General features: G+C 41.4%; 1 protein-coding gene across 5 annotated transcripts in view; it reads left to right on the top strand.

The window, feature by feature from the left end:
• Positions 1 to 23,581, top strand: part of LOC139756811 (uncharacterized) — a 374,339-nt gene that overhangs the window by 163,238 nt on the left and 187,520 nt on the right. For all 5 annotated transcript variants that reach the window (XM_071676620.1, XM_071676618.1, XM_071676617.1 and 2 more), the window contains one exon: positions 18,444 to 18,582. In XM_071676620.1, coding sequence (XP_071532721.1) covers positions 18,444 to 18,582 — 139 coding nt within the window. The remainder of the gene's footprint in view (positions 1 to 18,443; positions 18,583 to 23,581) is intronic.

A 23,581-nucleotide genomic window follows, 5' to 3' on the forward strand; every position in this document is an offset into this window, starting at 1 on the left:
TTCACTGCTTCTAACAACTTGCCTCCCACACCATATATTCTTAATACCTTCCACAGAGCATCTCTATCAACTCTATCATATGCCTTCTCCAGATCCATAAATGCTACATACAAATCCATTTGCTTTTCTAAGTATTTCTCACATACATTCTTCAAAGCAAACACCTGATCCACACATCCTCTACCACTTCTGAAACCACACTGCTCTTCCCCAATCTGATGCTCTGTACATGCCTTCACCCTCTCAATCAATACCCTCCCATATAATTTCAGAACTCAACTATACCTTAATTGAGCACTCCTCTTATCCCCTTTGCCTTTGTACAATGGCACTATGCACGCATTCCGCCAATCCTCAGGCACCTCACCATGAGTCATACATACATTAAATAACCTTACCAACCAGTCAACAATACAGTCACCCCCTTTTTTAATAAATTCCACTGCAATACCATCCAAACCTGCTGCCTTGCCGGCTTTCATCTTCCGCAAAGCTTTTACTACCTCTTCTCTGTTTACCAAATCATTTTCCCTAACCCTCTCACTTTGCACACCACCTCGACCCAAACACCCTATATCTGCCACTCTGTCATCAGACACATTCAACAAACCTTCAAAATACTCATTCCATCTCCTTCTCACATCACCACTACTTGTTATCACCTCCCCATTTGCGCCCTTCACTGAAGTTCTCATTTGCTCCCTTGTCTTACGCACCCTATTTACCTCCTTCCAGAACATCTTTTTATTCTCCCTAAAATTTACTGATAGTCTCTCACCCCAACTCTCATTTGCCCTTTTTTTCACCTCTTGCACCTTTCTCTTGACCTCCTGTCTCTTTCTTTTATACTTCTCCCACTCAATTGCATTTTTTCCCTGCAAAAATCGTCCAAATGCCTCTCTCTTCTCTTTCACTAATACTCTTACTTCTTCATCCCACCACTCACTACCCTTTCTAAACAGCCCACCTCCCACTCTTCTCATGCCACAAGCATCTTTTGCGCAATCCATCACTGATTCCCTAAATACATCCCATTCCTCCCCCACTCCCCTTACTTCCATTGTTCTCACCTTTTTCCATTCTGTACACAGTCTCTCCAGGTACTTCTCACACAGGTCTCCTTCCCAAGCTCACTTACTCTCACCACCTTCTTCACCCCAACATTCACTCCTCTTTTCTGAAAACCCATACTAATCTTCACCTTAGCCTCCACAAGATAATGATCAGACATCCCTCCAGTTGCACCTCTCAGCACATTGACATCCAAAAGTCAATATATATATATATATATATATATATATATATATATATATATATATATATATATATATATATATATATATATATATATATATATATATAAATATAAAATAATAATATATATATATATATATATATATATATATATATATATATATATATATATATATATATATATATATATATATATATATATATATATGTATGTGAGAAATACTTAGAAAAGCAAATGGATTTGTATGTAGCATTTATGGATCTGGAGAAGGCATATGATAGAGTTGATAGAGATGCTCTGTGGAAGGTATTAAGAATATATGGTGTGGGAGGAAAGTTGTTAGAAGCAGTGAAAAGTTTTTATCGAGGATGTAAGGCATGTGTACGTGTAGGAAGAGAGGAAAGTGATTGGTTCTCAGTGAATGTAGGTTTGCGGCAGGGGTGTGTGATGTCTCCATGGTTGTTTAATTTGTTTATGGATGGGGTTGTTAGGGAGGTAAATGCAAGAGTTTTGGAAAGAGGGGCAAGTATGAAGTCTGTTGGGGATGAGAGAGCTTGGGAAGTGAGTCAGTTGTTGTTCGCTGATGACACAGCGCTGGTGGCTGATTCATATGTGAAACTGCAGAAGCTGGTGACTGAGTTTGGTAAAGTGTGTGGAAGAAGAAAGTTAAGAGTAAATATGAATAAGAGCAAGGTTATTAGGTACAGTAGGGTTGAGGGTCAAGTCAATTGGGAGGTGAGTGTGAATGGAGAAAAACTGGAGGAAGTTAAGTGTTTTAGATATCTGGGAGTGGATCTGGCAGCGGATGGAACCATGGAAGCGGAAGTGGATCATAGGGTGGGGGAGGGGGCGAAAATTCTGGGGGCCTTGAAGAATGTGTGGAAGTCGAGAACATTATCTCGGAAAGCAAAAATGGGTATGTTTGAAGGAATAGTGGTTCCAACAATGTTGTATGGTTGCGAGGCGTGGGCTATGGATAGAGTTGTGCGCAGGAGGATGGATGTGCTGGAAATGAGATGTTTGAGGACAATGTGTGGTGTGAGGTGGTTTGATCGAGTGAGAAACGTAAGGGTAAGAGAGATGTGTGGAAATAAAAAGAGCGTGGTTGAGAGAGCAGAAGAGGGTGTTTTGTAGTGGTTTGGGCACATGGAGAGGATGAGTGAGGAAAGATTGACCAAGAGGATATATGTGTCGGAGGTGGAGGGAACAAGGAGAAGAGGGAGACCAAATTGGAGGTGGAAAGATGGAGTGAAAAAGATTTTGTGTGATCGGGGCCTGAACATGCAGGAGGGTGAAAGGAGGGCAAGGAATAGAGTGAATTGGAGCGATGTGGTATACCGGGGCTGATGTGCTGTCAGTGGATTGAATCAAGGCATGTGAAGCGTCTGGGGTATACCATGGAAAGCTGTGTAGGTATGTATATTTGCGTGTGTGGACGTATGTATATACATGTGTATGGGGGGGGGGCCATTTCTTTCGTCTGTTTCCTTGCGCTACCTCGCAAACGCGGGAGACAGCGACAAAGTATAAAGGAGGTCAAGAGAAAGGTGCAAGAGGTGAAAAAAAGGGCAAATGAGAGTTGGGGTGAGAGACTATCAGTAAATTTTAGGGAGAATAAAAAGGTGTTCTGGAAGGAGGTAAATAAAGTGCGTAAGACAAGGGAGCAAATGGGAACTTCAGTGAAGGGTGCAAATGGGGAGATGATAACAAGTAGTGGTGATGTGAGAAGGAGATGGAGTGAGTATTTTGAAGGTTTGTTGAATGTGTTTGATGATAGAGTGGCAGATATAGGGTGTTTTGGTCGAGGTGGTGTGCAAAGTGAGAGGGTTAGGGAAGATGATTTGGTGAACAGAGAAGAGGTAGTGAAAGCTTTGCGGAAGATGAAAGCCGGCAAGGCAGCAGGTTTGGATGGTATTGCAGTGGAATTTATTAAAAAAGGGGGTGACTGTATTGTTGACTGGTTGGTAAGGTTATTTAATGTATGTATGACTCATGGTGAGGTGCCTGAGGATTGGCGGAATGCGTGCATAGTGCCATTGTACAAAGGCAAAGGGGATAAGAGTGAGTGCTCAAATTACAGAGGTATAAGTTTGTTGAGTATTCCTGGTAAATTATATGGGAGGATATTGATTGAGAGGGTGAAGGCATGTACAGAGCATCAGATTGGGGAAGAGCAGTGTGGTTTCAGAAGTGGTAGAGGATGTGTGGATCAGGTGTTTGCTTTGAAGAATGTATGTGAGAAATACTTAGAAAAGCAAATGGATTTGTATGTAGCATTTATGGATCTGGAGAAGGCATATGATAGAGTTGATAGAGATGCTCTGTGGAAGGTATTAAGAATATATGGTGTGGGAGGCAAGTTGTTAGAAGCAGTGAAAAGTTTTTATCGAGGATGTAAGGCATGTGTACGTGTAGGAAGAGAGGAAAGTGATTGGTTCTCAGTGAATGTAGGTTTGCGGCAGGGGTGTGTGATGTCTTCATGTTGTTTAATTTGTTTATGGATGGGGTTGTTAGGGAGGTGAATGCAAGAGTTTTGGAAAGAGGGGCAAGTATGAAGTCTGTTGGGGATGAGAGAGCTTGGGAAGTGAGTCAGTTGTTTTTCGCTGATGATACAGCGCTGGTGGCTGATTCATGTGAGAAACTGCAGAAGCTGGTGACTGAGTTTGGTAAAGTGTGTGAAAGAAGAAAGTTAAGAGTAAATGTGAATAAGAACAAGGTTATTAGGTACAGTAGGGTTGAGGGTCAAGTCAATTGGGAGGTAAGTTTGAATGGAGAAAAACTGGAGGAAGTGAAGTGTTTTAGATATCTGGGAGTGGATCTGGCAGCGGATGGAACCATGGAAGCGGAAGTGGATCATAGGGTGGGGAAGGGGGCGAAAATTCTGGGAGCCTTGAAGAATGTGTGGAAGTCGAGACCATTATCTCGGAAAGCAAAAATGGGTATGTTTGAAGGAAGAGTGGTTCCAACAATGTTGTATGGTTGCGAGACGTGGGCTATGGATAGAGTTGTGCGCAGGAGGATGGATGTGCTGGAAATGAGATGTTTGAGGACAATATGTGGTGTGAGGTGGTTTGATCGAGTAAGTAACGTAAGGGTAAGAGAGATGTGTGGAATTAAAAAGAGTGTGGTTGAGAGAGCAGAAGAAGGTGTTTTGAAATGGTTTGGGCACATGGAGAGAATGAGTGAGGAAAGATTGACCAAGAGGATATATGTGTCGGAGGTGGAGGGAACGAGGAGAAGAGGGAGACCAAATTGGAGGTGGAAAGATGGAGTGAAAAAGATTTTTTGTGATCGGGGCCTGAACATGCAGGAGGGTGAAAGGAGGGCAAGGAATAGAGTGAATTGGAGCGATGTGGCATACAGGGGTTGACGTGCTGTCAGTGGATTGAATCAAGGCATGTGAAGCGTCTGGGGTAAACCATGGAAAGCTGTGTAGGTATGTATATTTGCGTGTGTGGACGTGTGTATGTACATGTGTATGGGGGGGGTTGGGCCATTTCTTTCGTCTGTTTCCTTGCGCTACCTCGCAAACGCGGGAGACAGCGACAAAGTATAAAAAAAAAAAAAAAAAAAAAAAAAATATATATATATATATGTATATGCATGTATATGTTGATATGTATATTTATGTATATATGCGTTTGGAGGTGTTTATGTGCTTATATGTTTCCTGGCTTTACCTTGCTGACACAAGAAACAGCAATTATGTATAAAAGAAAACTGAATTTTTTGTATAGGATGCTAAGGGATTTATGAACTGGATTCATGTCTGTCAGGGGTTAAAAGATAAAGATTCTGTGAAAATGCATCCATTCTCTCTTTGCTGAACTATTGTTCCTGTTTTATAATATTGTGCTGCATGTTTGATGTTTCTACTGTGGTGTCAGGGTATTGTGATGTAGGAAAGGATTGAACAGAGTTGGAGAAGGAACTGCACTGTGGGGAATTCCATTTCAGAGTTTGTGTTGTACAGGTGAAGCCATTGTGAGTGACTCACGTGGTGGCAGACTATGAATTTGGCCAACCACTTTTTGATGTGTCACGAATTTTTGTGTAAGGATATGTTTGGGGACACAGTCAAATACTTTGTTGATGTCTGTTGCGACTAGTACTGTGCAGGAGGGGAGTATGGTTGGTTGAGTCCATCTAGGGTATGTTGGGTGAGGTCAAAGTGTGCAGTGTGATGGTAGAGTGCTTTGGGTCTGCAGCTTTTCTGTGTGGGTGAGAGTAGGATGTTCTGTTTGATTCTGTTGTAGATAATTTTCCACAGAGTATGGATATTGAGGATAGAAGTGATATAGTTATTTTTTTGATATACTTTTTCATCATTTCCCTCTTAAGTGAGGTAGCACTAGAAACAGACAAAGAAAAGGCCTCATTTGCTCACATACATTTTCCAATTTTGATGTGTAGTACACCAAAACTACAGCCCCCTATCCACAACCAGGCCCAACAGACCTTTCTATGGTTTACCTCAGACCTTTCACATGCCTTGGTTCAATCCATTGACAGTTTGTCAACCCCAGTATACCACATCGTTCCAGTTCACTCTGTCCTGTTCACACCTTTCACCCTCCTGCATGCTCAGACCCCTATCACTCAAGAGTCTTTTTCTCTCCATCCTTTGCCCTCCAATTAGGTCTCCCCATTCTCCATGCTTCCTCCATTTCTGATACATATATCCTTTTTCCCAACCTTTTCCCCTCATTCTCTCCATATGTCCAAACCATTTCAGCACACCCTATCCAGTTCTCTCACCCACATTCTTTTTATTACCACACCTCTCTTAGCATTTATCTACTTACTTAATTAAACCACCCCACACCTCATTTTGTCCTCAAGCATTTCATATTCAACATGTCCATCCTCCTACACACATTCTTATCTGTAGCCCATGCCTTACATCCATACTGCATCGCTAAGGCTATTATGCATTCAAACACCCATTTTTGCCCTTACAGGGAACATCTTCTCTTTCACACATTCCTCTGTGCTCCAAGACCTTCACCTCCTCACCTATCCCATGACTCAATTCTCCTTCCATGATTCCAGTTGCTGGCGTGTCTACTCATAGGTGTGTAAAACATCCCAGTTCCTCCAAATTTTTTCTATTGAAACTCACACTAACCTGTTCCTCAGCACAGCTAAATCTCATAACCATTCTTTTATTCACATTTACTCTAAGCTTCCTCCTTTCACACACTATCCCTGACTCAGATGCAACAATCTTCTGCAGCGTCCCTCTTGAATCTGTCATCAGTGCTGTGTCATCAGGAAGCAGAGACTGAATCTCTTCCCAAGCCCTATCACCCTCTACAGGCTGCATACTCACCTCTCTCTCCAAGACCCTTGCATTTACCTCCCTCATCATTGCATCCATAAACAAACAGCTTCACTGACATCACACACACCTGCCACAGACTCTCCATCACCTGGAACCACTTGCTGTCCTTTCTGTGTACTTGTACACACATCTTACTCTCTTGATAAAAACTTCTCACAGCTTCCAATAGCTTTCCTCCCACAAAATATGTCTATTCTTTCTCCAGATCCCTAGATGCCATATACTAATCCTTCTATTTCTCTGTTTTGCACACACTTTCTGTAAAGCAAACACCTGATCCACACATCTACCATTTCTGAAATCACATTGTTCCTCCTTAATGATAAGTAGTATAATGATTATGTTTCTTCCTGGTGTTATTTCTTTATGCACCTAAAACACCTCATGCATGTTTTAGGCTTTACAAGGTATAATTTCATGCATCCCGTACATATTACATATTTTTATATTTCATATGCATTATTTGCATATTTACTTATGATATATGTAGGCTGAATATTATTTTCATGAGTAAATAAAAACATAAGCATATTTTGATAAAAGATGTCAACAGTGATTCAATAGAAATTGGTTCTTTTACTGTAAAGTTGTCTGTAATGATACATTTGTTTAGCTTCTTGCCATTACGATGCAGTTACACTTTCTGTGACATTTTTTGGATGACTATGAAGCATGATGATTTTTCCAGCTACATTATCAGGTTTTTAGTGACAGTGGATAATGGTGTAATAAAAAGAGTGTGGTTGAGAGAGAAGAAGAGGGTGTATTGAAATGGTTTGGTCACATGGAGAGAATGAGTTAGGAAAGATTGACAAAGAGGATATATGTGTCAGAGGTGGAGAGAACGAGGAGAAGTGCGAGACCAAATTGGAGATGGAAGGATGGAGTGAAAAAGATTTTGGGCAATTGGGGCCTGAACATACAGGAGGAAGAAAGATGTGCAAGGAATAGAGTGAATTGGAACGATGTAGTATACCGGGGTTGACTTGCTGTCAGTGGACTGAACCAGGGCATGTGAAGCATCAGGGGTAAACCATGGAAAGTTTTGTGGGGGGCCTGGATGTGGAAAGGGAGCTGTGGTTTCGGTGCATTGCACATGATAGCTAGAGACTGAGTGTGAACGAATGTGGCCTTTGTTGTCTTTTCTTAGCGCTACCTTGGGCACATTCGGGTGAAGGGGGGGTGCCATTTCATGTGTAGCAGGGTGGCGGTGGGAATGGATGAAAGCAGCATGTATAAATATGTACATGTGTATATTTGTATATGTTTGTGTACGTATATGTATGTATACGTTGAAATGTATAGGTATGTATATGTGCGTGTGTGGGCGTTTCTGTATATACATCTGTATGTGGGTGGGTTGGGCCATTCTTTTGCCTGTTTCCTTGTGCTACCTCACTAATGTTGGAGACTGTGACAAAGTATGATAATAATATGATAACAGTGGATAAGATGTGTAATCATACATCACCTGGACATGGGCACTGAAACTAAAACCATGATTGTGATGCAGACCACTGCCCTACATAGTTCCACAATAGTGGCAGAGAGCATGAGAAGGGTTTAAAAAGTATCATGTATTAGCTTCCAGTATATTGAAAAATATAGCTTAGTTGGTATTTCTTGCAGACTTGTCAGTCTGTACATGTTTGGAAAACTCTGAATGTAAGGAATCCACAAACCAGTGTTTAAATTTTCATACGCAGGTTGAGTATCCCTTATCTGAAATGCCTGGGACCAGAAGTGCTTCGGATTTTGGATTTTTTGGGATTTTGAAATTTTTGCGTATACATAATGTGTTGTGGAAAACAAGATGGTATGGACACAAACGAGTTAGAGCTGACACATACCTCAACATTTTGACCGTTTAACAGTCTACCTCAGGAAATACTGATTCCAGCATTGGACATCTTGGCATGTCGCTCTGCAATTGGATCATTTGTCCTGCTGCCTCCACTCATTCACAGCAGTCTCCACCTCCTCATGTGACCAGCAGATGAACCCAGACTTTGTGTTAATGTTGTCTTTGGTAGTGATGTAAGCCACTTCTAATTCTTTCTTATTTGTTTCCTTAGGCCCTCATGCAGTAGTCTTGTCTCATCCCACAACACTGATTTGCAGTGACAAGTTCCGCTCTGTTTACATCATGCAAGGGTTGAAAAAGAGGGCAAATGAAAGTTGGGGTGAGAGAGTATCATTAAACTTTATGGAGGATAAAAAGATCTTTCTCCCTTATCCCTGGGGATAGAGGAGGAAGAATACTTCCCATGCAAAGGGGACGGGAGCGGGGGGCTGGAAACCCTCCCCTCCTTGTATTTTAACTTTCTAAAAAGGGAAACAGAAGGAGTCACGTGGGGAGTGCTCATCCTCCTCGAAGGCTCAGATTGGGGTGTCTAAATGTGTGTGGATGTAACCAAGATGAGAAAAAAGGAGACATAGGTAGTATGTGTGAGGAAAGGAACCTGGATGTTTTGGCTCTGAGTGAAACGAAGCTCAAGGGTAAAGGGGAAGAGTGGTTTGGAAATGTCTTGGGAGTAAAGTCAGGGGTTGGTGAGAGGACAAGAGCAAGGGAAGGAGTAGCACTACTCCTAAATCAGGAGTGGTGGGAGTATGTGATAGAGTGTAAGAAAGTAAACTCTAGATTGTTATGGATAAAACTGAAAGCGGATGGAGAGAGATGGGTGATTATTAGGTGCATATGCACCTGGGCATGAAAAGAAAGATCATGAGAGGCAAGTGTTTTGGGAGCAGCTGAGTGAGTGTGTTAGTAATTTTGATGCACAAGACCGGGTTATAGTGATGGGTGATTTGAATGCAAAGGTGGGTAATGTGGCAGTTGAGGGAATAATTGGTGTACATGGTGTGTTCAGTGTTGTAAATGGAAATGGTGAAGAGCTTGTAGATTTATGTGCTGAAAAAGGACTGGTGATTGGGAATACCTGGTTTAAAGAGAGAGATATACATAAGTATACATATGTAAGTAGGAGAGATGGCCAGAGAGTGTTATTGGATTATGTGTTAATTGATAGGCGCGCGAAAGAGAGACTTTTGGATGTAAATGTGCTGAGAGGTGCAACTGGAGGGATGTCTGATCATAATCTTGTGGAGGCGAAGATGAAGATTTGTAGAGGTTTTCAGAAAAGAAGAGAGAATGTTGGGATGAAGAGAGTGGTGAGAGTAAGTGAGCTTGGGAAGGAGACTTGTGTGAGGAAGTACCAAGAGAGACTGAGTACAGAGTGGAAAAAGGTGAGAACAAAGGACATAAGGGGAGTAGGGGAGGAATGGGATGTATTTAGGGAAGCAGTGATGGCTTGCGCAAAAGATGCTTGTGGCATGAGAAGCGTGGGAGGTGGGCAGATGAGAAAGGGTAGTGAGTGGTGGGATGAAGAAGTAAGATTGTTAATGAAAGAGAAGAGAGAGGCATTTGGACAATTTTTGCAGGGAAATAATGCAAATGAGTGGGAAATGTATAAAAGAAAGAGACAGGAGGTCAAGAGAAAGGTGCAAGAGGTGAAAAAGAGGGCAAATGAGAGTTGGGGTGAGAGAGTATCATTGAATTTTAGGGAGAATAAAAAGATGTTTTGGAAGGAGGTAAATAATGTGCATAAGACAAGGGAATCAAAGGGAACTTCAGTGAAGGGGGCTAATGGGGTGGTGATAATAAGTAGTGGTGATGTGAGAAGGAGATGGAGTGAGTATTTTGAAGGTTTGTTGAATGTGTTTGATGATAGAGTGGCAGATATATGGTGTTTTGATCGAGGTGGTGTGCAAAGTGAGAGGGTTAGGGAGAATGATTTGGTAAGCGCAGAAGAGGTAGTAAAAGCTTTGAAGAAGATGAAAGCCAGCAAGGCAGCGGTTTTGGATGGTATTGCAGTGGAATTTATTAAAAAAGGGGATGACTGTGCTGTTGACTAGTTGGTAAGGTTATTTAATATATGTATGACTCATGGTGAGGTGCCTGAGGATTAGCAGAACGCTTGCATAGTGCCATTGTACAAAGGCAAAGGGGATAAGAGTGGGTTCTCAAATTACAGAGGTATAAGTTTGTTGAGTATTCCTAGGAAATTATATTGGAGGGTATTGATTGAAAGGGTGAAGGTATGTGCAGAGCATCAGATGGGGGAAGAGCATTGTGGTTTCAGAAATGGTAGAGGATGTGTGGATCAGGTGTTTGCTTTGAAGAATGTATTTGAGAAATACTTAGAAAAGCAAATGGATTTGTATGTAGCATTTATGGATCTGGAGAGGGCATATGATAGGGTTGATAGAGATGCTCTGTGGAAGGTATTAAGAATATATGGTGTGGGAGGCAAGTTGTTAGAAGCAGTGAAAAGTTTTTATCGAGGATGTAAGGCATGTGTGCATGTAAGAAGAGAGGAAAGTGATTGGTTCTCAGTGAATGTAGGTTTGCGGCAGGGGTGTGTGATGTCTCCATGGTTGTTTAATTTGTTTATGGATGGGGTTGTTAGGGAGGTGAATGCAAGAGTTTTGGAAAGAGGGGCAAGTATGCAGTCTGTTGTGGATGAGAGAGCTTGGGAAGTGAGTCAGTTGTTGTTTTGCTGATGATACAGTGGTGGTGGCTGATTCATGTGAGAAACTGCAGAAGCTGGTTACTGAGTTTGGTAAAGTGTGTGAAAGAAGAAAGGTGAGAGTAAATGTGAATAAGAGCAAGGTTATTACGTACAGTAGGGTTTAGGGTCAAGTCAATTGGGAGGTAAGTTTGAATGGAGAAAAACTGGATGAAGTGTAGTGTTTTAGATATTTGGAAGTGAATTTGGCAGTGGATGGAACCATGGAAGCGGAAGTGAATCATTGGGTGGGGGAGGCTGCAAAAGTTCTGGGAATGTTGAAGAATGTGTGGAAGTCGAGAACATTATCTCAGAAAGCAGAAATGGGTATGTTTGAATGAATAGTGGTTCCAACAATGTTATATGGTTGCGAGGCGTGGGCTATAGGGAGAGTTGTGCGAAGGAGGGTGGATGTGCTGGAAATGAGATGTTTGAGGACAATATGTGGTGTGAGGTGGTTTGATCGAGTAAGTAATGTAAAGGTAAGAGAGATGTGTGGTAATAAAGAGTGTGGTTGAGGGAGCAGAATAGGGTGTTTTGAAATGGTTTGGTCACATGGAGAGAATGAGTGAGGAAAGATTGACAAAGAGGTGGAGGGAGCGAGGAGAAGTAGGAGACCAAATTGGAGATGGAAAGATGGAGTGAAAAATATTTTGTGTGATCGGGGCCTGAACATGCAGGAGGGTGAAAGGCATGCAAGGAATAGAGTGAATTGGAACGATGTGGTATACCGGGGTTGACGTGCTGTCAATGGATTGAACCAGGGCATGTGAAGTGTCTGGGGTAAACCATGGAAAGTTTTGTGGGACCTGGATGTGGAAAGGGAGCTGTGGTTTCATTGCATTATTACATGACAGCTAGAGACTGAGTGTGAACAAATGTGGCCTTTGTTGTCTTTTCCTAGCACTATGTTGCACACATGAGGGAAGAGGGGGTTTTTATTTCATGTGCGGCAGGGTGGCAATGGGAATGAATAAAGGCAGACAGTATGAATTATATCCCTGGGGATAGGGGATTAAGAGTACTTCCCATGTATTCCCTGCGTGTCGTAGAAGGCGACTAAAAGGGGAGGGAGCGGGGGGCTGGAAATCCTCCCCTCTCGTTTTTTTTTTTAATTTTCCAAAAGAAGGAACAGAGAATTGGGCCAGATGAGGGTATTCCCTCAAAGGCCCAGTCCTCTGTTCTTAACGCTACCTCGCTAATGCGGGAAATGGCGAATAGTTTGAAAGAAAAAGAAAAGTATGAATTATGTACATGTGTATATATGTATATGTCTGTGTGTGTATATATATGTATACGTTGAGATGTATAGGTATGTATATTTGCGTATGTGGACATATATGTATATACATATGTATGTGGGTGGGTTGGGCCATTCTTTCGTCTGTTTGCTTGTGCTACCTCGCTAGCGGGGGGGACAGCGACAAAGCAAAATAAATGAATATAAAATGAATGAAAGATGTATTGGAAGGAGGTAAATAACATGCATAAGACAAGAAAACAAATGGGAACATTGGTAAAAGGGGCAAATAGGGAAGTAATAACAGGTAGTGATGAAGAGAGAAGGAGATGGAGTAAGTATTCTGAAGGCTTGTTTAATGTGTTTGTTGAAAGTATGGCAAATATAGGGTGATTTGATCCGGGTGATGTGCGAAGTGAGAGGGTTATGGATAATGGTTTGAATAAGAGAGAAGAGGTAGTGAATACTTTGCAGAAGATGAAATCCGGGAAGGTGGCATGTTTGGATGGTATTATAGTGGATATGTTGATTGGTTGGTGAGGATATTCAGTGTATGTATGGATCGTGGTAAAGTGCCTGAGGATTGGCGAAATGCATTCATAGTGCCATTGTACAAAGGCAAAGGAGATAAAAGTGGGTGCTTAAACTACAGAGGCATAAGTTTGTTGAGTATTCCTGGAAAAATGTATGGGAGAGCATTGAATGACAAGGCAAAGGTATGTACAAAGCATCAGATTGGGGAAGAGCAGTGTGGTTTCTGAAGTGGTAGAGGATGTGTGGATCAGGTGTTTGCTTTGAAGAATGTGTGTGAGAAGTACTTAGAAAGCAGATGGATTTGTATGTAGCATTTATGGTTCTTGAGAAGGTATGTGATAGGATTAACAGAGATGCTTTATGGAAGGTCTTAAGGGTGTATGGTGTGGGCGATAAGCTGCTATAAGCAGTGAGAAGTTTTTTTCCAAGGATGTAAGGCATGTATATGAATAGAAAGAGAGGAGAGTGATTGGTTCCCAGAGAATGTTGGTCTGCAGCAGGGGTGTGTGATGTCCCCATGGTTGTTTGATTTGTTTATGGATGGGGTGGTTAGGGAGGTAAATGCAAGAGTTTTGGGAAGAGGGATGAGTATGCAGTCTGTTGGAGATGAGAAAGCAAGGGAAGTGAGTCAGTTGGTTTTTGTCGATAATACAGCTCTAGTGGCTGATTTGAATGAGAAACTGCAGAAGTTGGTTTCTGGGTTAGTAAAAGAGTGTGAAAGGAGAAATTTCAGAGTAAATGTGAATAAGAGCAAGGTTATTAGGTTCAGTAGGGTTGAGGGTCAAGTTGGTTGGGAAGTAAGTTTGAATGGAGAAAGATTGGAGGAAGTGAAATGTTTTAGATATCTGGGAGTTTACTTAGTGGTAAATGGAACCATGGAAGCTAAAGTGAGTCACAAGGTGGGGAAGAGGCAAAAATTCTGGGAGCAATAAAGAAAGTGTGGTAGGAAAAATGTTATCTTGGAGAGCAGAAATGGGTATCTTGGAAGGAATAGCAGTTCCAACAGTGTTGTATGGTTGCGAGGCATTGGCTATAGATAAGGTTCTACAGAGTAGGGTGGATGTGTTGAAAATGAAATGTTTGAGGACAGTATGTGGTTTGATTGAGTGAGTAATGAAAGGGTGAGAGAGATGTGTGGAAATGAAAAGTGTGGTTGAGAGAGCAGAGGAGTGTTGAAATGGTTTGGACAAATGGAGAGAGTGAGTGAAGAAAGATGGACAAAGAGGATATATGTGTCAGAGGTGGAAGGAACACAGAGAAGTGGAAGACCAAACTGGGGTGGGAGGATGGATTGAAAAAGAATTTGAGCGATCGTGGCCTGAACATACAGGAGGGTAAGAGGCGTGCAAGGAATAGAGTGAATTGGAGCGATGTGGTATACCGGGGTCGATGTACTGTCAGTGGACTGAACCAGGGCATGTGAAACGTCTGGGGTCAAGCATGAAAAGGTCTGTGGGGCCTGGATGATAGGGAACTGTGGTTTCGGTGCACTGCATATGGCAGAGACTGAGTGTGAACGAATGTGGCGTATTTTGTCTTGTTTTCCTGGCATTACTTCACTAAAGCAGGGGTTAGCAGTGCTGTTTCCTGTAGGACAGGGTAGCTCCAGGTATGGATGAAGGCAAGCAAGTATGAGTATGTACTTGTGTATATACGTATATGTGTGGTTCCAGAAGTGGTAGAGGATGTGTGGATCAGGTGTGTGCTTTGAAGAATGTATATGAGAAATACTTAGAAAAACTGATGGATTTGCATGTCTTATTTATGGATCTGGAGAAGGCATATGATAGGGTTGATAGAGATGTTTTGTGGAAGGTTCTAAGAGTATATGGTGTGGGAGGTAAGTTGCTAGAAGCTGTGAAAAGTTATTACCAAGGATGTAAGGCATGTGTACGAGTAGGAAGAGAGGGAAGTGATTGGTTCCCAGTTAATGTAAGTTTGTGGCAGGGGTGCATGATGTTTCCATGGTTGTTCATTTGTTTATAGATAGGGTAGTTATTGAGGTGAATGCAGGAGTTTTGGAGAGAGGGGCAAGTATGCAGTCTGTTCTGGATTATAGGGCCTGGGAAGTGAGTCAGTTGTTGTTTGTTGATGATACAGTGCTGGTGGCTGATTTGTGTGAGAAACTCCAGAAGTTGGTAACTGAGTTTGGTAAAGTGTGTGAAAGAAGAAAGTTTAGAGTAAATGTGAATAAGAGCAAGGTTATTAGGTTTAGTAGGGTTGAGGGTCAAGTTAATTGGGAGGTAAGTTTGATTGGAGAAAAACTGGAGGAAATGAGGTGTTCTAGATATCTGGGAGTGGACTTAGCAGTAGATGGAACCATGGAAGCGGAAAGGAGTTACAGGGTGGGGGGGGGGGGGGGGGGCGAAGGTTCTGGAAGCATTGAAGAATATATGGAAGGTGAGAACATTATCTCGGAGAGCAAAAGTAGGTATGTTTGAAGGAATAGTGGTTCCAACAATGTTATATGGTTGTGAGGCATGCACTATAGATAGGGTTGTGCAGAGGAGGCTGGATGTGCTGGAAACGAAATGTTTGATAACAGTATGTGGTGTGAGATGGTTTGATTGAGTAATGAAATGGTAAGAGATGTGTGGAAATAAAAAGAGTGTGGTTGAGAGAGCAGGAGAGGATGTGTTGAAGTGGTTTAGACACGTGTAGAGAATGAATGAGGAAAGATTGACAAAGAGGATATATGTATCAGAGGTGGAGGGAAGAAGGAGAAGCGGGAGACCAGTTGAAGGTGGAAGGATGGAGTGAAAAAGAATTTGAGCGATTAGGGCCTGAACATACAGAAGGGTGAAAGACTTGCAAGAAATAGAGTGAATTGGAACGATGTGGTATACTGGGGTCGATGTGCTGTCAATGAATTGAATCAGGGCATGTGAAGCATATGGGGTAAACTATGGAAAGGTCTGTGGGGCCTGGATGTGGAAAGGGAGCTGTGGTTTCGGTGCATTGCACATGACAGCTAGAAACTGAGCGTGAACAAAATGAGAGGTTGTGTGTGTGGTGCTGTTTTATGTGTGGCGGGATGGCGACGGGAATGGATGAAGGAAGCAAGTATGATTATATACATGTGTATATATGTATATGTTTGTGTATGTATATGTATATATACATTGAAATGTATATATCTGTATACGTGCGTGTGTGTGTGTGTTTCTGTATATGCGTGAGGATGTGCATGGGTTGGGCCATTCCTCTTCTGTTTCCTTGCGCTACCTTGCTAACGCGGGAGATGGTGATTAAGTGTAATAAATGAAATGAATATATGTTGATGTGTATATGTATATGCATGTATAAGTGCATGTAGGAGAAGTGGGAGACCAAATTGGAGATGGAAAGATGGAGTGAAAAAGATTTTGAGTGATTGGGGCCTGAACATGAAGGAGGGTGAAAGGCGTGCAAGGAACAGAGTGAATTGGAATGATGTGGTATACCGGGGTCGACGTGCTGTCAATGGATTGAACCAGGGCATGTGAAGCGTCTGGGGTAAACCATGGAAAGTTCTGTGGGGCCTGGATGTGGAAAAGAAGCTGTGGTTTCAGTGCATTATTACATGACAGCTAGAGACTTAGTGTGAACAAATGTGGCCTTTGTCGTCTTTTCTTAGCACTACCTCGCACACATGAGGGGGGAGGGGGTTGTTATATCATGTGTGGCGGGATGGCGATGGGATTGAATAAAGGCAGACAGTATGAATTATGTACATGTGTATATATGTATATGTCTGTGAGTGTATATATATGTATACATGAGATGTATAGGTATGTATATTTGCATGTGTGGACGTGTATGTATATACATGTTTATGTGGGTCGGTTGGGCCATTCTTTCATCTGTTTCCTTGCGCTACCTTGCTAACGCGGGAGACAGTGACAAAGCAAAATAAATAATAAATAAAATAAGAGTGCATGTGTGGGCATTTATGTATATATATGTTTATATGAGCGGATGAGCCATTCTTTCCTTGTCTTTTTCCTGGCACTACCTCACTGACGTGGGAAACAGTGATCATGTATAATAGAATATAGAATCATACTGGAGGCAGCACTAGAAAGAATATGTCGTCATGATGGTGACTGTGTTCAGATTCATCAATGACTAAGACAGTATAAAAGACAGTTACAAGTACAACAAGGTGTTTCATGCCACATACGTTATGCAGACTCAGCAATAAACAAGCAGCACATGCTGTTAGAGATTGGCCACTCATGTTATATCTAGTGGGTCTTCCAGCATCAAGCACAAAGAACTAGAAAAATTCTGAGGTTGATGATGCATCATCATGTACTTTTTTGCCTACACAAGACTACACTGAGTTCCACTGGATATAGAATTTTCTTTTGTCAAAAGAGTATGTTAGTAAGTTGCTACGTGTAAGAGCCTATAATGAAGGTCAAAATATGAACTGTGTAGTCAGAATTTTAAACAACAGTGAACTAGGCAAGAGACTGATCACATCAATCTCACCAAGTGATGCACATGCTATTGATATGAAGTAGCACAAGCATTGGTGAAATGTAAATGTGCACCACATATTGAGGAGTGCCACAAACAAAAGTAGCTGGGACATAATTGACTGCTTAATGGATGTGATGAGGACAGTATAAATGTTATACTTACCATTGATACAATAAGTCTGAACATGAAAAGTGTGTATAGTGAAGTAATGTTTTTGTGCAAAAGAGAATGTTGCAAAGTCCATATCTATCAAGTACCATTGAGGATGTTCCCATTGAATTGTACTCACTGACATTTGATTACTGTTGGAATGCACTTGATTTGGTTAGATTAAGTGCTAGATAAAAAAAGAATAGATAATTATGTAATGCATGTGGTAGCTTAGAAGGATAGTCTTATTCATGTTGCTAAGTTCCTATCTTATCAACACTATTGAGGATGTTCCTATTGATTGTCCTCACTAATCAGTTGATTACAGTGGGAACACATATTATGTTGAAATCAATGCCACTTGAAAAAAGAATGGATGATTTTGTAATACAGATGGTAGTTGAGAAGAATCTTTTTCATCAAGCAAGATATTCAATGAGTTTACTATATGAACCATCCTGTTTTGGCTCATTCTCATTTTTTTCTTTTTTAAGGGGGGATGTTTCTGCTTGTGACATGTTAGCTGCTCCATGTAAAAATCTATTACAAAGTATGTATCATATCAGTTCTTCTTTTCAGACTGTGCCACTTAATATACTTGCATATGCACTTTCCATATTTACCATATGTGCTGTTACAAGTTCCTTCAGTAGTGCATTTATTTTCCCAGTTGGATTTTTGATGTAACATTATTTAGTGCATACTTTATATCTAGCTTTCTGGCAATTCTTCAACTTTTTAATTCAACTCTGTTCCTTACTTTTTACCAAAGCTATTTCATCATTGAGCAAACTAAGTAAATTTAACGATACAGTATTGTACATGCTTGGCTAATTGTATGATTTTGATATTAATGTCCTGTTGAATGTACTTCAATTTCTGTAGGATCATATGACCAGCATTTTGAAAAATGTCAAGGGACGATTAAAGGAAGCCCAGACACGGGTGGCTGAAAGTGTACAGATTGCTGAAGATGCTCTTGTGGAAAAAGATGCTGCTCTTCTTCGAGAGAAACATGCACTTAGTAAGTTCACCACAAATTTTGCTGAGAAATATGGGATTTAAGATTTCTTTGAATGTTGTTGAATATCACAGGTATGTCTTAACAAAGTCCCTGTGGAACAGAAGACTTTAAGAGGAAATTTTTTCTGTTAAAAGGCAGGTCAGTGTGTCCATATATGTATGCAGAGGGTGAATATTTTGGGAGGGATTTTAGTGAACCATGAAAATCCTTATTATCTAAACTGATGAAGATTTCCTGTTTCATACCCTCATATCATCTTTTCTTAAATTTTGAAGAAATTGATAGAATGATGAAATCTAAAACCTAGAGATTGCTTGAGCTAGAGGATGAAACCAATATTAGGTGGAGAGAGTATTTTCTCTCTTTCACGTTCTTGCATGTTGGGCAAATCCCACTGCCTATGCTGGCCAACAGTGCAGGTTATGCTATGCAGATTTCTCCCACTTCCTAGCTGATTAAAAATGTTACATAAAAAAGAATTGGTTTTGTATTTCTTGTTTAACAAAGCTAATGCTTTGCAGAGGCTCTTACTAAAACTGGGCTAGTCTGTGAGCTGAGTACATAGATCTTAAGTCACCTGTAGTGATGATAACCATTGTAAGGCCATATTTGGCTGCTATGCTTTTATTATGTTAATATGATGATATGCTACTGCTGTGCTGTTTTGCTTCTATTCTTTTGCTGCTATGCTGCTGTTTGTTATGCTGCTAATAACTAACATTATTTGTTCCCCCACAGTCACACTGACAGTTTGCAGGTTTTCCCTTCTATTTATTTGTATGCCTTTCAACTTTTAGCACTCTAATCTTTGAGTTTCTGATATCTTCCAGTGTCACAGACACACCACTAGGTTCAAAAGAACCTAGTGATGTATTGTCTCATGAATTTCTTTATATTTCTTTGTATAACCTTGTGTTGGCCCAGTTTTTATCAACATTCATTTTCCAGTCCAAATAAGGGGATCAAAGAAAAAAGACTAGTAATTGATTTGCCTATTCTGAGTGCACAATTATGAATAAGTTCAAGATCACCACTTTACAGAGTGTCTGCCAGTCATAAAGAGTAAACTCTTGGGCATTCATCCTAGACTTGGATGCCTATTAGCACATTCTAGGATGAGGAAGGTTTTGTTATTGTAGATCAGTACACAAACCTGGAAGAAAAGAGTGATATCTCTCATTTTATGCACAACCCAATGAATATTTTTCAGAGTAGTTTTTTTTTTTTTTTTTTTTTTGCTTTGTCGCTGTCTCCCGCGTTTGCGAGGTAGCGCAAGGAAACAGACGAAAGAAATGGCCCAACCCACCCCCATACACATGTATATACATACGTCCACACACGCAAATATACATACCTACACAGCTTTCCATGGTTTATCCCAGACGCTTCACATGCCCTGATTCAATCCACTGACAGCATGTCAACCCCGGTATACCACATCGCTCCAATTCACTCTATTCCTTGCCCTCCTTTCACCCTCCTGCATGTTCAGGCCCCGATCACACAAAATCTTTTTCACTCCATCCTTCCACCTCCAATTTGGTCTCCCTCTTCTCCTCGTTCCCTCCACCTCCGACACTTATATCCTCTTGGTCAATCTTTCCTCACTCATTCTCTCCACGTGCCCAAACCATTTCAAAACACCCTCTTCTGCTCTCTCAACCACGCTCTTTTTATTTCCACACATCTCTCTTACCCTTACGTTACTTATTCGATCAAACCACCTCACACCACACATTGTCCTCAAACATCTCATTTCCAGCACATCCATCCTCTTGCGCACCACTCTATCCATAGCCCACGCCTCGCAACCATATAACATTGTTGGAACCACTATTCCTTCAAACATACCCATTTTTGCTTTCCGAGATAATGTTCTCGACTTCCACACATTCTTCAAGGCTCCCAGAATTTTCGCTCCCTCCCCCATCCTATGATCCACATCCGCTTCCATGGTTCCATCCGCTGCCAGATCCACTCCCAGATATCTAAAACACTTTACTTCCTCCAGTTTTTCTCCATTCAAACTCGCCTCCCAATTGACTTGACCCTCAACCCTACTGTACCTAATAACCTTGCTCTTATTCACATTTACTCTTAACTTTCTTCTTTCACACACTTTACCAAACTCAGTCACCAGCTTCTGCAGTTTCTCACATGAATCAGCCACCAGCGCTGTATCATCAGCGAACAACAACTGACTCACTTCCCAAGCTCTCTCATCCCCAACAGACTTCATACTTGCCCCTCTTTCCAAAACTCTTGCATTCACCTCCCTAACAACCCCGTCCATAAACAAATTAAACAACCATGGAGACATCACACACCCCTGCCGCAAACCTACATTCACTGAGAACCAATCACTTTCCTCTCTTCCTACACGTACACAAGCCTTACATCCTCGATAAAAACTTTTCTCTGCTTCTAACAACTTGCCTCCTACACCATATATTCTTAATACCTTCCACAGAGCATCTCTATCAACTCTATCATATGCCTTCTCCAGCTCCATAAATGCTACATACAAATCCATTTGCTTTTCTAAGTATTTCTCACATACATTCTTCAAAGCAAACACCTGATCCACACATCCTCTACCACTTCTGAAACCACACTGCTCTTCCCCAATCAGAGTAGTCTCTTGTCTTATTCCCAAAACTTATCCCCCAAGTGATAATTTTGGCTCAGCTTTATTTTCTGTTGATGTTACCTTCTTAGAAGTGCTCTAGTTATGGAGGTATTTTAGGATGTGGGTTTTATCATCAACTGTGACAGTTTCTGCTTAGTTGGTAATTAAATTGGTACAATGCAAGGACTGGAGTGGAACACTCAGACTGGCAGCCTTGTCACCCTGAGAACAATGCTTGGGATTATGCTAGTGTTTCGATTGCTAAATACGTAGTCCCAGACTTTTATGTCCTGATTTCATCTAGAGAAGATTCAGACAGAGTTCAGTTATACAATCCTCTTCAACCATATGGTGAGACTGCAAGCCAAAATAGTTTTCCTCCTGGTAAATTTCTTTCTTTTCCTGCATCAAATAGAAATCTCTCAAAAACTCTTTCCTGGAAGCTTTTTTGATCATCAGTTCAATGGACTAAAGTAAAAAACTCCAGACGGCTATCCCTTAAAGCCTTCTTACAGTTTCTCAGAAGGTATCCTCTGCTTTAGTCTTCCTCTGAAACCCTTCGCTGGCGGAAATTAAGGAAAGGGGCCTTTGTCACTCTTGTTCCGCCTTCATAAGATATTAGTTTGAACATAGTGAATCTACCCTATGTGGCTCTGAGGACTCCTTCTACTAGAGAATTGGATTTCAGAATTTATTTTCCTTGTTTTATTCAGTTGGAGAGCTTCTTTAAACCTCATCCTTCATGTGGGTATTGTCTCATTGCTTGTTAGACAGCAGAGGATAGATATGTAGGTTTTAAAAGACGGAAAACCACTTTTTTCCATGGTGATGTCCATCAAGAAATCTTTTTCAATTTGATGTCCTTCCTGGCCTTTGCCTCCCTTTCTGAAGAACCTGGGCTTTTTATATACATATTCACACTTCCTGCCTTCATCCATTCCAGTCATCACCATGCCACACAGGATATAGCATCACACACACACACACACACACACACACACACACACACACACACACACACACACACACACCTTTCAGTGAGGTAGTGCCAGAAATAGACAAGAAAGTCCACATTCGTTCATACTCATTTTCTAGCTGTCATGTGTAATGCACCGAAACCACAGCTCCCTTTCCAAATCCATGGAGACATCATGCACCCTTGCCACAAACCAACATTCACTAGGAGCCAGTTACTCTCCCCTCTTCCTACCTGTGCACATGCCTTACATCCTTGGTAAAACCTTTTCACTGCTTCTGGCAACTTACAGCCGACACCATATATTCTTAAAACCTTCCACAAAGCATCTCTATCAACCTTATCATATGCCTTCTCCAGATTCATAAATGCTGCATACAAATCCATCTGTTTTCCTAAGTATTTCTCACATACATTCTTCAAAGCAAGCACCTGATCCACACATCCTCTGACCCACTGCTCTTCCCCAATCTGATGCTCTGTACCTGCCTTTACCCTCTCAGTCAATACTCTCCCATATACTTTCCCAGGAATACTCAACAGACTTATGCCTCTGGAATTTGAATGCTCACCTTTATCCCTTTTGCCTTTGTGCAATGGCACTATGCATGCATTCTTCCAATCCTCAGGCACTTCACCATGATCCATACATACATTGAATATCCTTTCCAGCCAATCAACAACAGAGTCACCCCCTTTTTTGATGAATTCCACTGCAATACCATCCAAAACAGTGACATGCTGGTTTTCATCTTTGGCAAAGGTTTCACCATCTTCTCTCTGTTTACCAAACCATCCTCCATGACCCTCTCACTTCTCACACCATCAAAACACCTTATATCTGCCACTGTGTCATCAAACATATTCAGCAAACCTTCAAAATACTCACTCCATCTCCTCACTTCTTCACTACCTGTTATTACCTCCCCATTTGCCCCCTTCACTGATGTTCCCATTCATTCTCTTGTCTTACACATTTTATTTACCTCCTTCAAAAACTCTCCTATCCCTGGGGATACGGGAGAAAGAATACTTCCCACATGTTCCCTGCATGTCGTAAACGGCGACTAAAAGGAGAGGGAGAGGGGTTGTTCTAAATCCTCCCTCCCATTTTTTTAATTTTCCAAAAGAAGGAACGGAGAAGGGAACCAAGTTAGGATATTCCCTCGAAGGCTCAGTCCTTTGTTCCCAGTGCTACCTCGCTAACGCGGCAAATAGCGAATATGTATGGAAAAAAAAATTATTAGCTTATTTATTTATTTTGCTTTGTCGCTGTCTCCTGCTTTCGTGAGGTAGTGCAAGGAAACAGATGAAAGAATGGCTCAACCCACCCACATACACATGTATATACATACACATCCACACACGCAAATATGCATACCTATACATCTCAA

Source organism: Panulirus ornatus, chromosome 23, assembly GCF_036320965.1.
Source record: "Panulirus ornatus isolate Po-2019 chromosome 23, ASM3632096v1, whole genome shotgun sequence".
Lineage (NCBI taxonomy): Eukaryota > Metazoa > Arthropoda > Malacostraca > Decapoda > Palinuridae > Panulirus > Panulirus ornatus.